The 18,847-nt window shown below is 35.5% G+C and overlaps 2 protein-coding genes across 2 annotated transcripts in view; both read left to right on the plus strand.

The window, feature by feature from the left end:
• The window catches only part of LOC137648430 (cell adhesion molecule 3-like), a 209,273-nt gene that overhangs the window by 15,007 nt on the left and 175,419 nt on the right, over positions 1-18,847 (plus strand). The gene's annotated exons all lie outside the window — the stretch shown is intronic.
• LOC137648068 (uncharacterized) lies at positions 4,609-6,346 on the plus strand. The gene is made up of 2 exons (XM_068381009.1): positions 4,609-4,836; positions 6,218-6,346. Exons 1-2 carry the CDS (start codon positions 4,609-4,611, stop codon positions 6,344-6,346), a joined length of 357 nt encoding a protein of 118 aa, XP_068237110.1.

Genomic DNA, 18,847 nt, shown 5'->3' on the forward strand with positions numbered 1-18,847 from the left:
GAGTCCTTGTAATCGTGCATAGGTCGTCATCGTCAGTAGCTATTTTATCCCAATTTTTTTGGATAAGTCTGTGAAACCTGACATTTAGAGGTCAAACTTGGAATGTTGATGAAGTTCTTGAATTTTATTGTAATATGGAGGCCCCTCTTTATAAGCTCGCCTCAAAGCTTTATTTTGTACTGCTTGCATTTTATTCATTGATGACATGCTGAGAGCTCCAAATATTATTGTTGGGTATTCTAACTGTGGTCTTACTAAGGATTTATAACGTCTAAGTTGTGTTTTGGTTGATAAACCTTTGAACCTTTTTAATCTATTGAGCGTCAACTTGGAAACATTTATTTTATCTTTAACATGAGAAAGGATGCCGGACCGTTTAAAGTTACACCCAAGTATTAGTGCTTTACATTTAAATGGGATACGGACGTTATCTATTATAATTTCTGCAGGATTGTTGACTGTTATTGATAGAAGTTTAAATTTATTAATATATGTGGTAATTTTCCATTTCTTTTCATACAGTAGTTATTAATTTTTTTTCAATTCACGGACCGTCATTCTCTGTAGCATTAGTTTATGATTGTTAGGATAGGTTATTACTTGGGTGTGATCATCTGCAAACATGATTTGTAGGCAACCTTCTATAGGGGGAGAGGTGTCTTTAATATAGGAGTTGTATAGTGAAGGGGAGAGAACACTGCCCTGAAGAACTCCTGAGAACAACTGAAACTCTGGCCCTATGAAATCTTTAATTTTAATCATGGCAACCCGTTTATCTAAAAAGTTGCATAGCAACCTGGTTGCTAAATCTGGCAATTGTGCATCTAACACTTTGTATTTTAAGCCATCATGCCATACTTGATCAAAGGCCCGGCAGACATCTCTTGAGATTAGGTTACAACCACAACCTAGACTTTTCTTTACTGCCATAAATTCAAATAATCTGGCCAATGCCAGTTGGGTCCCTTTACCATGGGTAAACCCATATTGGTCTTGGGCGATTCGTCACAGGGGCAATCAGTATTGATGACTTATCCCCACTTCTGAAGTCTATCTTCTGTTTTCCCGACCTTGGATCTTGGTTTATTTTGGGTGGTCCAATCCTCTGTGTTGAAGGACGCTTCTCAAAGTAGGTGTTCGATGGGGTCAAGTAGTGCTTTATTAGTTACATTACAGTCACTCTCCTTCCATATTTCATAAGGGTTTAGATATTAAAGACCCTTCACAGCCAAAAGATTCTTCTTGATTTTAGTCGTCGCCTTGTGACCTGACGTCCATGAAGTGGATACCTTAGATCATTAAGACTATATTGATGAAGTGTCCTTGTTTGGATATATTCTATCACCTGCACTCTCATGTATAATTCATATAATCCTTCAGTGCTCTTGTCATAACTTCTTTCACTCAAAATGTTCATCTCATTTATATATATATATATATATATATATATATATGTATGTATGTGTATATATATATAAATAAATATATATATATATATATATATATGTATATATATATATATATATATATATATATATATATATATATATAAATATATATATATATATATATATATATATATATATATATATATATATATATATTTGTTTGTATATATAAATATATATGTATGAATAAAATATATTTATATATATATATATCTATATATATATAAATATATATATATATATATATATATGTATATATATATATGTATATATATATATGTGTGTGTGTGTGTGTGTGTATATATATATATATATATATATATATATATATATATATATATATATATATATATATATATATGTAATCCTATTCTGTCTTAATAGCTACTGGGAATGTCATTGTGCTATCAATATACTCCCTTTCTGTTTGCATTGCTATTGGGAAGGTTTTGGGCCTATCAGTGTAATCCCATTCTGTTTGAATGGCTGTGGGGAAAGTCATGAGGCTATCAGTGTAACCCCATTCAGTTTGAATAGCTACGGTTAGGTATTGGGGCTATCAGGGTGATCCCATTCTGTTTGAATGGCTATCGGGAAGGTCACGGTGCTCTCAGTGTAATCCCATTTTGCTTGAATGCCTATGGGGAAGGTCATGGGGCTATCAGTGTAATCCCATACTTTTTGAATGGCTCTATGGAAGGTCATGGGGGTATCAGCGTAATTCCATTCTGCTTGGATGGCTATTCGGAAGGTCTTGGGGCTATCAATGTAAATTCATTCTGTTTTAATGGTTATGGAGAAGGTTGCGTGGTTATCAATGTAATCCCAATTTTGTTGAATGGCTATGGGGAAGGTCATAGGGTCTCAGTCTAATCCCATTCTGTTTGAATGGCTATGTGGGAGGTCATGGGCTATTAGTCTAATCCCATTTTGTTTGTATAGCTATGGGGAAGGTCATTGGGCTGCCAGTGTAATTCCATTCTGTTTGAAAGGCTACGGGTAAGGTCAGGTCGCAATGAGTGTAATCCCATTCTGTTTCAATGGATATGGGGATGGTCAGGGGGCTATGGATATGATCTCAACATGTTTGAAGGGCTATTAGAACGGCCATGGTGCTATCAGAATAATCTCATTCTGTCTGAATCACTATGGGGAAGGTCATGGGGCTATCAGTGTAATCCCATATTATCATTATTATTATTATTATTATTATTATTATTATTATTATTATTATTATTGTTGTTGTTATTATTATTAAGAGCTAATCTACAACCCTAGCTGGAAAAACAAGATGCTATGAGCCTAAGGGTTCCCATAGGAAAAATAAGCCCATTGAGGAAAATAAATAATGAAAAAGATAGGCTGTAAAAGAATCAAAATAATATATTTTAAGAATAGTACCAACATTAAATTATATCTTTGATATATAAACTATAACAAACTAAATAAAAAGAGGAAGAATAAGATAGAATAGTGTGCCCAAGTGTACTCTCATGCAAGAAAACTCTAACCCAAGACAGTGTAAGGCCACGGTATAGAGGCTATGGCACTCCCAAAAACGAGAGAACAATGTTTTAATTGGAATGTCTTTCTCCTAGAAGAGCTGCTTATCTCAGATAAAGAGTCTCTTCTACCCTTACCAAGAGGAAAGTATCCAGTGAATAATGACATTGTAGTAGTTAACCACTTGTGTAAAGAAAAATATTTTGTATTCCCAGTGTTGTCTGGTGTGTGAGGACAGAGGAGAATGTTGAAAGAATAGGCCAGACTATTCGGTGTATGTGTAGGCAAAGACAAAATGAGCCTTAACCCGAGAGAGGGATCCAATGTAGTACTGTCTGGTCAGTTAATGGACCTAATAACTTGCCAACTTACTACCTACATACTGATATAATGGCTATGGGTAAGGTCATGGGGCTACCAGTGTGATCCCATTCTGTTTGAATTGCTAACGGGAAGGTCATGGAGCTATCAATGGAATTCCATTTTGTTTGAATGGCTATTGGTACGGTCATGGGGCTATTAGTGTAATCCCATTCCGTTTGAATTGCTATGGGAAGAGTCATGGAACTATCAATGGAATCCCATTCTGTTTGAATGGCTATTGGTAAGGTCATGGAGGGGGGGGGGGGGGGCAAGCCAACTTCAACTTGGTGTTGGTCCCAAGCCCGGATAAATGAGGAGGGTTGGCGGTAGGAAAGCGTACGGCCATGAAAAATTTGCCAACACCAATATGACCAGTGAAAGTTGTGAAAATGAAATTAATGCTAGGGCGTTCCCTGTAGGCGACGTGTTGGGACCTCGCCTGATCCCTCTGAAAAATCGGCAAGGGCTACCCAGTCATGAGTGGGCTGGGTTAAAGAGGCAAGCTCAGAGGAAAATATCTGAGGACAGGATGAGAGTAGCAACTCTGAATGTGAGGACAATGACTGGAAAAGGGCGAGAGCTGGTTGACCTCATGGAGAAAAGGAAGATTGGAGTTCTGTGTGTGCAGGAGACCAGATGGAAGAGAAATAAGGCAAGAGAACTAGGCGAAAGTTGTAAATTTTATTACAGTGGAGGAAATATGGAAGGAAGAAATGGTGTAGGAATAATATCATCGAAAGATCTGAAGGAATGTTTGATTGGGGTATATAGGAGAAATTTACAGAAATATGAGTTTAGACCTGGGACTGGGAGCAACAATAGTCAATGTGGTGTGTGCCTATGCCTTGCAAACTGGATGTACAGAGGAGGAGAAGGATACATTCTGGGAGGAGATGGACCAGGATCTTGGAGTAATTCCTGCAAAGGAAAGAGTAGTTATAGGAGGAGATCTGAATGGCCAATTGGGAATTAGAAGGGAAGGGAAAGAGGGAGTGCATGGAGGTTGGGGTGTGGATGAGAAAAATGATGGGGGGGGGGGGGAAGAGTGATTGATTTTGCAGTGGCTTTTGACCTAGCAATGATCAACACCTTTTTTGAGAAAAAGATTAACAGATTGATTAATTACAGTAGTGGTGACAGGGAGAGCCAGATAAATTTGCTGCCATGTAAGAGAGAAGATCTTACGCAGGTTAGAAATTGCAAAGTAATAAATGGGGATAGTGTAGCAGCGCAATACAGGTTAGTGGTAATTGATTGTAGACTAAGGAATTGTAGGAGAAGTAAAAAGACGAGAATGGACCCAAAGATTAAATGGTGGAAATTGAAAGAGGAAGAACTGAGAGTCTTGTTTAAGGAAAGAGTGCTGGAAGCAGATAGGTTACATGAGGATATACAAAAATGGTGGACCGAGAATAGTAAAGTGATTCTAAGGATGGGTGAGGAAGTACTTGGAAAGTCGTCAGGAAAAAGACCCCCTCATGGTAAAGAATCGTGGTGGTGGAATGATGAAGTGCAAGAACAGGTAAAAACCAAGAAGAAGGCAGATCTATCAGGACAAGAGCAGGATAAAGAAAAGTATAAACAGGCATAGAGAGAAGCAAGAAGTGCAGTAGCAAAGGCAAAGGCAGAGACATTAGATGAAGTCTATAAAGAGATAGAAACACCAAAAGGAGAGAAGAAAATATTACAAATTGCCAAAGCCCGACATGCTGCATCTAAAGGCATGACACAGATAAGGCAAATAAAAGATAGCAATGTTATAGTTCTAGCAGAGGAGAATGAAATTAAAAGAAGGTGGGAAACTTATTTTGAAGGACTATTGAATGAGGAGAACCCAAGAATAGTATTTGTAGATGGACTCCCAAACGAGGCAGTTACCATAGGAGTGACTAGAAGAGAAGTAGAACAAGCAATAAAGAAGATGAAAAATAGTAAAGCTGCATGACCGGATGATATACCAGTAGAGGTATGGAAGAGTCTTGGAGAGGAAGCATACTGTAGATAGCTTGTGGGACCTGACGCAGAAAATCTTCAATCAGGAAAAGATGTCAGAGGAATGGAGAAGAAGCCTAATCATTCCCATCTATAATGGAAGGGAGACATCCAGGAATGTGGCAACTACAGAGGCATAGAGTTGATAAGCCATACAATGAAAATATGGGAGAAGATCATTGAGAAGAGACTCAGAGATGAAACAACAATTGGTGAGGAACAATTTGGATTCATGCCTAGAAGAGGGACTGTAGAAGCAATATTTGCTTTGAGGCAGATGATAGAAAAACATCGGGAGAAACAGAAAGGATTACATATGGTCTTTATTGACATGGAGAAGACGTACAATCGAGTACCACGTCAGAAGCTGTGGAGATGTATGAGAGAAAAGGGAGTCCCTGGGAAATACGTAAGAATCACCCAAGATATGTATGAGAGGGCAGAAACAAATGTTAAGAGCAGCATAGACCTATCAGTAAGTTTCCCAGTAAATTGAGCCCATACCTATTTGATCTGGTCATGGATGTAGTAACACAAGGTATTAGAGATCAGTCTCCTTAGTGTATGCTTTTTGCTGATGATGTTATACTGTGTAGCACTAGGTGAGAGGTAGTAGAAGAGAAACTGGAGGAGTGGAGAAGAGAAATGGAAAATAGAGGATTGAAGATCAGCAGGAAAAAGACCGAGTATCTGAGATTGAAAAATGGGGAGAAGGGGGAAGTTCGTTTACAAGGAGAGAGATTGAAAAGAGTTGAAAATTTCAAGTGTTTAGGGTCAACAGTTGCATAGGATGTTGATCTGGGGGAAGAAATAAACCACAGAATACAAGCAGGATGGAAGAATTGGCAAAAAATGCGTGAAGTACTATGTGACAGGAAAATGAGAGTTAAGTTGAAAAATAAAGTACACAGGACCGTTGTGAGACCAGCAATGATGCATGGAGCGAAGACGTGGGCAATAAGGAAGACAGAAGAGAAGAAAAAGGATGTGGCAGAGATGAGAATGTTGAGATGCATGTGTGGGATGACAAGAAGAGATAAGATACGGAATGAGGTCATTAGGGATACAACATTAGTTACAAAACTATCAGATAAGATCCAAGAAAGTAGACTGAGGTGGTATGGTCTTGTCATGAGAAGAGATGAACAGTATATTGGGAGGAGGGTGATGGAAATGGAGGTACAGGGAACAAGAAGGAGAGGGAGACCAAAGCGAAGGTGGATGGACTGTATCAAGGATGACCTTCGATCAGAGGGATTAACCGGTGATGAAGTGTTGGACAGAGGTAGATAGAGAAAGCTGGTCAGAAACATCGACTCCACATAGAAGTGGGAGGAGATGCAGACAAAGAAGAAGAAAGTCATGGAACTATCAATGGAATCCCATTCTGTTTGAATGGCTAATGGTAAGGTCATAGGGCTATCAGTGTAATCCTATTCTGTTTGAATGGCTACGAGGAAGGTCAAGGGTCTATCAGTGTAATCCCATACTGTTATGCTGGCTATGGGGAAGGTCGTGGAGCTATCAGTGTGATCCCATTTTGTTTGAATAGTTATAAGGGAAGGTCATGGGGCTATTCTGTTTCTATAGCTATTTGGAAGGTCGTGTGGATCAGTGTAATCCCATCCTGTTTGAATGGCTATGGGTAAAGTGATGGGGTTACCAGTGTAATCCTATACAGTTTTAATTTCTATGGGGAAGGTCATAGGGCTTTAAAACTAATTAAGTTTTATGATATTTGCGAACAAATCGGAAATGATACATTTTAATATCTATTCGGGAGAAGGACACGAGAATAATTCAATATGTCTGTTAGTGTGTGTGCGCGTGCGGGAGTTTATCAAGGTGTGTTTATGAAGAATTGACACAAATATTAAGAAATTAAGTGTATTGTTTTGATTATATTGCGGAAAATCAAATAAAAGCTTCAATTTGATTGTCTCCAGTAGCCTAAAATTGCTTGATCATGTAGCTAACTCTTTTGGAACAAGAATATGTTATAGGAGAAACATTAAATATGAAGAAAACTTCTCAATATCCTAACAGTTTTTATTAGATCCAGTGGAGGTGATTTCTATAACAACGGGAAAAAAATAGACTGAATACTGTAAAGAGACACATACAGTCATATCCTTGGTGGCCCGATGGCAATTCGACCAATTTGTGATGTATTATTTGTAGCTGTGATGAATGTGAAGTAGTGGTATATTGTGATATTGTATAACGAAAACCACTTTCATTACGAGTCCACATTCGTTGATTGATGATGTATTGTTCTGCCTCACCAACTCAATATACCGGTTAATTTCATTTCTCTTGAGTGTAGTAATATTCTGGCAATGTGTGCGAAATGGGAAACGTTTTAGGCATGAGCTTACTTGAAACGGGAGCGCTGTGGTTCCTGCTACCTCTGACATGCAGCATATTTGAAATATTTATCGATGAGCTGATCTTCAATATATGTCTTCAACATTTATAGAGATGGGGATAATCTTCTATTGTTCTTCTCATATATTGGATGATATGCGTAACTTTGGCAAAGTCTATAGAAATTGCATGTCTAAATATCGACTGAAATGGTAGAGGAGAGTCGCATGGTAAGGATGTATCAGACAATAAATGTTCCGCCAGCCAGGGGACATCTCTAATATAATATAAGTAATAGCAAAATTTAATCAGTCCTAATTTCCTAGAATTTAGCATGATTCTTACATTCACATAGTTGGTGTCATGGCACGACCTTCCTAAGGCCAATTTTACTAGGATTTTTAGCTGAACACGTGAAAAGGTTGATTCATAAAAAAAAAAAAATGACATTCATATGATTACCATACAGTAAAATCAAGCATTTATGGATAATACGGGATATAAGAAATTATAATGCACAAACTTTGTAATATGTCATAATTCTACAATGAGTTTTATTTGTTTACAGTTTATATTGGAATGAAGAATTGTGGATTTTTTTTTTATTTTTGAATTTTTTGTCTTGGTAATGTGCACTAGCAGCTATATATGATTAAACATATCATTTATTATTCTTATTTTTACTATTATTGGATGGGCTAACTTTAAATAAGTTGCTATTTCATTAATTTTAAAAATGAATGAGAAAAATCATATAAACACCAATGTGGGAATATCATACAAGTACTATCTACCCAATACTTTTATTAACATCATTAATTCATCACTGTAAGCAATTGTTATTTATTTCGTGCAATGCCACACTTTAGGTAAAGTTATGCAGATATTTCTGTGGTGTTGCCTTATTTTCTTTCTGCAATGTTGAATGTTGAATCTTGACATTAGGATTACAGTTTTGATATGATAGAGACATTTAATAAAGCACTATCGTTGCTCACATTCATAACCTAATATGAAACAATTTGAAAATAAGTGCAGCAAACCCATTCGGGGGATCTCTCAATTTTCCCGTCAACGTATCTCTCTTTAACCTCTATTATATTTAGGTTGGGTTCACAAACGTAGGGCAGTCTTGTTATTACTAAAACTCTTTGTTAACGTCAACAGCTTTGTAGGTAGAGCCACTGATCACTCCAAGTCACTGCATCACTTGAAGCTGATTTGTTGGCAATGATTTAAAGAAAATCTAAATTTCTAATTTTTAAGTTTCGTTGATTGGTGCAATGTGTGTTTTATGAGGTTGGTAGACAAATATTTGACCACTATCCAGAGAAAACTTATTACCACAAGAAAAAAATTATATGTATGATAATTTTTCATATTAATGCGTGTTTTTCATATATTCTTATAAACCATTAATACCTCTAAATACCGAATTCACTGTGCCTCAGGATCAGAGACGCAAGAGAAAATTAACTTTTTGATAAAAGGTTTTGGTCGGACAAGGAATCGAACTATATATATATATATATATATATATATATATATATATATATATATATATATATATATATATATATATATATATATATATATATATATATGTATATAGATATATATATATATATATATATATATATATATATATATATATATATATATATATATAAATATATATATATATATATATATGTATATATATATATATATATATATATATATATATATATATATATATATATATATATATATATATATATATATATATATTCACAAACTTGATTTCCTCTTAACTTTCCAGATATTCGGAATAGTTGTCTTCTACTAAGAATAAGCAGAATTTTAAAGAAATGAATAATAGTGGTCACTTTCACACATGATCAAGAATGTGATAATGAGGTCTATAATCCTGGCATTACTTGAAAATGTACTATTAGAATTTAATATACTGGCTTGAACTCAATATAGCATATGTAATCCATTCCTATGATGAATCTCTTTCCCAATACAGGAACCTTCATATTTGGTTTGGACCATCAAATGACCTCATACTTTGCACTATTGTTGTCCAACAGCATTTAATTTTTTAAGTTTTATGCAACCGCCTGGTCTTCCCTTAGTTACAAATAGATCAAATTCATAAATTCCAACCGTAATATTGGACTCGCTGTTTAAATCTATATTCTTTTCAAAACGCGAGGTATGAAGCTCTTCTTGTAGATTCATTTGCATTAGAAAAAACTATGCGAAATGTATTTATTAGGTGTTCATTTTAAGGAAAATGATGTTGTATAATACCAAAAAAATTGATTTTTATAGTATATCCTTAATCAGTGGTAATAGCTTGAAAACTCAGGACGCAAAATCGGTTCACTTTTCAAATGCAATACTGTACTGAAGATGGGACTAATGACTTGAAGATATATATCTATGAAAACATAATTATGCACATTACGAAAAGGGAAAGAAAATAAACATTTACTACACTTACTTTCAGCCGAAAGTCATATATATATATATATATATATATATATATATATATATATATATATATATATATATATATATATATATATATATATGTAAATATCAAAACAACATCGTGTTCAAATAGAAATAAATTTCTACCTCATACCTGGGATCGAACGCTGGCCCCTTCTAATGAAAGGCCAGGTCGAAACCAACCATGCCACGAGAGGCCATAAAAGAAATCGGAATCTAACGGCTAATCAGCTGTTCTAGGATTTACCTGGTGAGACATCAGTCTCTTACCAGCGAGTTTTACCCGACTTCCCAGCCCACCACGTGACACAATTGGTAGTAATTCATTCAAATTACCCCTAATGAGTCAATATGGATAAATATCAACACAACATCGTGTTCAAATAGAAATAAATTTCTACCTCATACTTGGGATCGAACGCTGGCCCCTTTTAATGAAAGGCCAGGTCGAAACCAACCATGCTACGAGAGGCCATAAAAGAAATCGGAACCTAACGGGTAATCAGCTGTTCTAGGATTTACCTGGCGAGACATTAGTCTCTTACCAGCGAGTTTTACCCGACTTCCCGGCCCACCACGTGACACAATTGGTAGTAATTCATTCAAATTGCCCCTAATGAGTCAATATGGATAAATATCAACACAACATCGTGTTCAAATAGAAATAAAATTCTACCTCATACTTGAGATCGAACTCTGGCCTCTCGTGGCATGGTTGGTTTCGACCTGGCCTTTCATTAGAAGGGGCCAACGTTCGATCCCAAGTATGAGGTAGAAATATGTATATATATATATATATATATATATATATATATATATATATATATATATATATATATATATATATATATATATATATATATATATATATATTTGCCATAGAGTAATAGCCACTACCAAGGATTCAAGATTCAAGATTCAAATAATTTATTGACAAAAAGATACATCAAATGGAATGCATAAGCATGCTTACGCAACCCCTTACAAGTAAGACAATTTAAATATTATTACCTATTCCATGCAAACTTAGGAAACGTTTTAACAATGTTATCATTAACATTATTTTTAAAACAATAACAAACCATTCGAACAACACTAGTTATGTTTCTGTCTCTAAATTCCAAAAGCTCAAAACACTCCAACATATAATGGTCTAAAGTGTGTGAGAAAGCCTCGCCACACACTTTACAAGACTTGTTATTATCATCAATATATTGCTAACAATAATTGTAACCTAACCTTAGCCTCATATCAGAAGTATCCACTTTTGATAAAACCTTGCCATATGTTATAGGGGCGTTTTCACTCACAAAAAGGTAGTGCCCCATGCTACCACTGCCTTCTTCTTGAATCCTAACACCATTTTCGGCTTCCAAAATATTTTGCCTGTGATTTATTCCTTTTTTAAATTCTACTTAGACTCATAATGCTCTCTATATCTACCGTAAGTCTTTCTGTTTCCTGTTTAGCCAACTAGATCAGCAAATTCATTCAAAGAAATGCCAATATGAGAGGGAACCCAGAAAAAATTAACAAAAAATCCTCTCTCTTTGTATTGATAAACTAAGTTCTTACAATGAATAACAACATCATTATCAGTAAGTGTTTAACTGTTCAGGGCAAATAGAGCACTCTGCGAGTCAACGAAAAACCAACACATTTTTACTTCTATAGTCTATTTTTTTAAACCTGGCAAACTTGCACTAAACTTGCACTTAGCTGGTTGTCGCTGATTGGATGAGTGTCGTGTTGTCCGAATATTTCAGTTTGGTTTTCACACTGTTTTAGAATTGTGATTATACGGCCATAGATTGAGATAAGAGGCAAATTATGTAATGTTATGTAAATACCAGTTGTAATAAACGTAAGTATTAAGAAGTTACATACCAAATTATTATATAATAGTTAACAGTTATGAAACAACACTCTCCGAAGCTGTAGACTTGAAATATGTTTCAAACGCATGAAGTTTAATGTTTAAATTTCTAGCTAGATTTTTAGCGCAAACGTGCCATTGGTGGTTTGGAAAAAAGCAAAACGTATTGATTATACATTGCTGAAGGTTGTATAACGCCTAAGAACAAAATACTATCGTAGAAATGTAAGCTTGCCGAAACATTTGGGGTGGAGGAGTTGAGAAAGGAACAGCCAGCGAGTTGTCGTCTGCACACACCGCCACCATCAATCAGCTTAGAATCTGCTATCGAGCAATTGGCTCACTGTCGATTTCACCTATTTCAGCCATGGCCACAAGAGACGATATGGAACAAAGCAAAGATGAAGGCACTTCAAACACCAGGCATATACATGCTGCTGGCAGTAGGCTTACCAGTCAGTGCCGTAATATAATAATGAATGTTTTTCAATATTTCAATTCACAGGGCCCTAGCAAGACAATGAAAGAAATCATTAAGGCGACAGCAACAGCAACTCAAGTTTCAGAGAGAACTATCTATCGCATCAAATCTGAGAAGATGAAATCTTCAGACGGTATAATTCATTCACCCTTGCCCCGGAAAAGGAAATCGACTGTTGTTGATAATCTTGATAGTTTCGACAGAGATTGTGTTAGGAGAGAGATCCTATCCTTTTATGACAGAGGAGACCTTCCTACATTAGCAAATTTGTTGGCAAAAGTTCGGGAACCTCCTACTAATTTTACTGGTTCGAGAAGTTCCCTCTACAAAATAGTCAGGAATCTTGGTTTTAGGTACAAGAAAGTCACAAGCGGAAGAAAGATACTCATGGAGAGACAGGACATCATTATAACAAGGAACAAGTATCTTAGAGAACTGAAGAGAAATCGAGAGAGTCCAAAGCCAAGACCGGAGGTATTCGTGGACGAGACTTGGGTGAACCAGAACCTCACCGTCGAAAAGTGCTGGACTAATGAAGATGGATCAGTAGGACCGAAAACGAAGTCAGGGAGAGGCTCAAGGTTTATAATAGTACATGCAGGAAGTGATGAGGGTTTTGTACCGGGAGCATTGCTTATGTTCAAATCAAAAAACGGATCAAAGGGTGATTACCATGACTCGATGGATAACGAAAGGTTCAAAATGTGGTTAGAAGAACAACTTCTTCCTAATATCAAGAAGGAGTCCCTTATCATCATCGATAATGCTCCTTATCACTCTAAAATAATCAACAAGGTCCCGACAAGTAGCAACAGAAAAGCCCAAATCATAGACTGGTTGGTTCTAAATAACATTGACCATGACCCTTCTTTTACAAAACTCGAACTTCTTCAGCTCTGCCAGCGCCACAAGGAAATTCAAAAGTACGAAATAGATGAAATTGCTGCTCACTATGGCCATAAAGTGCTTCGTCTACCTCCCTATCACTGCATTTTCAACCCTATCGAACTTATCTGGGCCCAAGTGAAGACAGAAATAAAAAAACGTAATTCTAATAGCGACCAGTCTCTGAAAATTGTTGAAAAAATTACAAAAGAAGCAGTTGATCATGTGACGCCACAGCACTGGCAAAATGCTATAGAACATGTCAAGAGAATCGAAGAATTGTATCGTGCCAAAGATTCAGCATTTGATAAGTTACTTGATGAGTTTGTAATTGACTTGAATGATAGCACTACTGATGACAGTAGTGATGAAGATGCTCTGACACTGGACTAAAATTCTAGCTGTATTTCATGTTGTTATTGATACTTCTGTTAACATGATACTGATGATACTTTATTATCATCCATGACCCTGAATACTGTTATCGATACTTTTGTTTATATAATTCTGACGCCTTTAATTGATGCATTATTATTACTACTGTTATCAATACTTAGTTGTTGTTTACTTTGTTGTGACTCTTACTGTTGTTATAATTTTTAATATTATTATTGACTTTTCTCTTCATTAATGCCATTATTGCCTAATACAGCTACTGTATTATTAAAATGAACTGTCATGAAAATATACTTAAAATTTAAGTTCCTAAGAACCTTTTGTTTCCCTGTACTATTGAAAACTGCTATAAGTTTATTGAGATGGAACAAAAGACAACATGACAGCTAACAATCTCAAATATAAGGGCTCTGCTCTTATTATTCATGGGGAGTCTTATGATTTACAAAATATAATATAATTAAGGTCTATCTAAAAATAAGATGGACGCGAGATAAAGAAAACCCAACTGTAATAGGACATATTTGAAAATTTCTACTTGAGGAACAGTAAATTTAATGTCATTTTATATAGAGAGTGGCACACCAGCCAGGAAATGGTACGAATAAATACAATTTATGTAATTTGCCTTTATACATATCCTAAAACATTAATGAAATTCCGTGAGCAGTACTTTTGAAATGCAAAAAATAAACATTATGATATATAAACATCTTAATTATTATTTTATGAAGACAAAAACACCACAACCCGCATTTGAACCTCCCGCTGAGAGTACGTCAACTTTCTGTCAAGCCCGTGGCTGTTCCTCCCACAACTCCTCCACCCCAAATTTTCTGACAAGCTTACATTTCTACGATATTATTTTGTTCTTAGGCGTTATACAACATCAGCAATGTACAATAAATATTTTTTTTTTTTCAAACAACCAATGGCATGATAGCACTAAAAATCTAGCTAGAAATTTAAACATTAAAGTTCATGCGTTTGAAACATATCTCTAGTCTACAGCTTCGGTAAGTGTTGTTTCATAACTGTTAACTATTAAATAATAATTCGGTATGTAAGTTCTTAATACTTACGTTTTATTACAACTGGTATTTACATAACATTACATAACTTGGCTCTTAACTCACTCTATGACCCTATAATCCCAATTCTAAAACAGTGTGAAAACAAAACTGAGAGATTCGGACAACACGACACTCATCCAATCAGCGACAACCAGCTAAGTGCAAGTTTAGTGCAAGTTTGCCAGGTTTAAAAAAATCGACTATATATACATACCACCACTCTCAAACCCTCATGAATGGCATACAATTCTGCTGCCGTAGAGGAATTATTATCTTCAATTCTTTTAGAAATCATCTCATCAATACTCCACAACCAACTCTATTATCAATAACAGAACCACCACAATACATATGAATGACATTACATCTGGGTACAGAATCTATTTTATCAAAAAAAAAAAAAAAAAAAAAAAAAAAATGTTTCAATTCCAATGTATTATATCCATTTTTCTTAAAATCCAGTTTAGTGACAGTAATGTCTAATCTACTACATTGCCAAGGTTCTATTTTGACACAGTACTTTACAACATCCTATATAAGCAATATTCTATACAGCTTCCTTAAATGACCAGTAGGTCTAATTAAGGAACTGCGAAAACCAGACATAGTGTCGCTGCCAACTTTTAAAACTTTTTCTGCTCTCCTTATACTTGTAACAGTTGCGACTGAAACTATTTCATGAATCCTGTCCGTGACACTTGGAAGGTTCAACTCTAACCTCATGATCTCAATACAAGTGTTCATTGGACAACCTAGTATAATATGCATGGCTCGATTTTGAATAATTTCTAATTTTTTCAGCTCTTGCTCATAATCAATAATGGAGCGAATAGTACCAATATACATAATTCGTAAAACTGGGATACCTGCACCACTGCCTGCGTTGGCCAATTCCTGCAAAGGTCTCAGTCTCAGTATGCAAATATTTCTAACATAATTAAGCTCATCTATGGTCTTATAGAAACCAATATACATGCCAAGATACTTAAATGTATTTACCCTTTCCAGTTCTCTTCCATTAAAAGATAACTCATTTTCACTTACCATGCATGACTGAATCTTACTTTTATTTTCATTAATAACCAGTCCCATATCTAAACATATACCTTGTAGCTGATCCAATGCATTTTTCTAAACAAACTCTTTGCCTCATTAAAACAAAATGTCATCAGCATAAATCACCACGTCTGCACCCCTAGGAAAATTATGTCTTGCAATTTTGTCCTTAAGCACATTAAATAAAGTTGGACTTAAAACACCCCCTTGTGGGGTACCTAATTCTAATTCCATTACTCGAGATTCATGTCCCTGAAACCATACTTTAGCTTTTCTTTCATTCTAATAACTGTAAATCCACCGCAATAGTGATCCCTTAACACCCATGTTAAATGGCTCTTCAAGAATTACTTCTTTATTTGCTCTGTCAAATGCCCCTTTAAGATCGACAAAAGCGCTGCATTTACAAGCCTTATGACAAAGTACCCTCAAAACACAGTCAGTTCTGGTTTTACCTTTTATAAAGCCATACATATTATTTGACAACTGATCTCCAATAATAAAAAGCAATCTGTTAAGTATTAGCCTCTCCATCAATTCACATATACAAGACGTTAAACAAATAGGTCTATAATCTCCATTGCCCTTAGGAACAGGAACAATCAAAGCCAATTGCCATTTGATAGACAGCCTGCCGTTTTTATAAGTAAGGTTGATCAAATCTAGTAAAGGTCTATCCTCCATCATGATTAAGCAATTTATTATATCATATGTAACCCCATCCATTCCAGGGGCAGTCGACTTCCCTTCTTTAATTCCTAATAATAATTCACCTCTCGTAAAGGGCACGCAAGTTTCATTTATCACCCCCATCTGCATTTCCACCAACTGCCGTCTCTGTACACGGCGGTCACGCAAACAAGACTGGATGTTACCTGGTAAATTGCTACTACTAGAGGCAGCTACCCACTTTCTCATTAATTCAATTGCTTTACCTGTAGGATTCGGATGTGCAACAATTCTCTTTTTGACTCCCCTTATTTTATTTATTGCATTTCACACACCACCCAGAGATTTCGTGAACGAAATGTCCTCTAAAAAGTTATTAAAATACTTTCCTCTTGCCTCTTTTCGTATCTCAGAGGTGCCTTGAGCAATTTGTATCATTGTTTCTCTACTACGCATATCACTTGGATTCAAACTCCATTTTCTTTGAGCTTTCCTCAAAACTTTATTTTAGCCTCGAACTATTTTGTCATTCAAATACATGGATTTTTTTGTTGAAATTGTTACTAATGTTGTTTTCAGACTTATATAATGCTGTATCTAAAGCATCAAGTAAATTATCCAAAAATTTATTTTCATCATTTGCATGTCCATTTATAGACTTATATTCCTTATACCATTCATCAACTTTGAACATAAATTCAAACTTTTCATCATCTTTAATTCTTAAACTTTTACGCTTAAGGCAGAATGCTATCCGCTGAATGGCCAAATTCGTCTCAAGAGCAAAATGATCACTTACCAAGTCACCAACAACGGAAGCAACAGTTTCATACTCCGCCATATTAAAAAGAAGTACATAATCAATTCTCCCTCCTCTTATGTGAGTAGGTTCTTTATTACCTAATACACAGACATTATCAAGTGAGTTGAGAATACTATGTAAAACAACACCTTTCCATTCGGACTCCCAACATTTTCTAAGCTACGATGACGGCCATTGAGATCACCCATTAATAAACATTTCTGATTAAATACATATGAGGGAAAATTTTCAAGTGAAAGTCTATCAATATGAATATAGACGTTAATGATATATATATATATATATATATATATATATATATATATATATATATATATATATATATATATATATATATATATATAGAGCAATTGTCAACATATAGTTTGAGAAGCAAAAGTTCAGTGCCATCAACCAAACAAGATTCATATAATGTTGCAGGAATACTTTTCTTTACAAATGTAGTTAAGCCTCTAATATTATTTTCTTGGTTGGCTGGCAATTCAAAACTTTGGTATCCCGGCAGTTTAAAGCCTAACCCATTAACCCCAACCTCTTGCAAAGTAACTACGTCATAATTATGAGACAAAACACAAGCATGAATATCAGTCGCCCTTCTATGAAGACTATTTATATTCCAAGATAACAACTTAAGATTAGGTACCTCCATTTTTGTTTACCTGTTCTCTAAACCTTTTGGCATATGCAATGACATCCCTTCCCAGCTTATCATTTGGAGCTTGCATTTAAGTCAATACAGCATCTAAAAAAATTTTCATCTTCTGTATATGACCTCTATAAACAACAACCTCAGGTTGACGATCACTCACTGATATATGCTTTCCATTACCAGGGGATTCAGTTTTTTGAGAAATCGATTCATGGGCAGCCACCTCAACTTCACTTTACCTTAAAATCCAATTTATCTTTAGACGTGACATCTTGAATGTTGCAAACTTTATCAACCTGACTCTGCAGTGTCAGAATCAAATTCTTTAATTGTTCTACTTCAATGCGAAGAGCAGCTATTGCGTCACTATTTTGTCTTTCCAAATCAGAAGAATTTCTATTCCTTTGCTCCCAAACATTGACCACACCACCACCTTGGTCATTCAAAGTCTGATCAGAGATAAATTTTGCAGGGATTCTTGCGGGGTTCTTCAACGAGTCAACTGGTCTGGCTACACTAACAACAGGTCTTTTCTTGCACAGACGAGAATTTGCATTATGATTTTAATGTTTTCCTTAATCTTTTGGACACATTCTAGACCGTCATGGAACTTGCTGCAGTACCTACAGCGACTGTCATGTTGGCATTTGTATGCCCTGTGCCCCCAACTACTGCACAGAAAACAAAGTGGCTCTTATTCTTCAAATACAGCTACCTTTTTATACCCAAGACAAGTAAAAAAAATCTTTTCAGGAACATTACCT

Source organism: Palaemon carinicauda, chromosome 10, assembly GCF_036898095.1.
Source record: "Palaemon carinicauda isolate YSFRI2023 chromosome 10, ASM3689809v2, whole genome shotgun sequence".
Taxonomy (NCBI): Eukaryota; Metazoa; Arthropoda; class Malacostraca; order Decapoda; family Palaemonidae; genus Palaemon; species Palaemon carinicauda.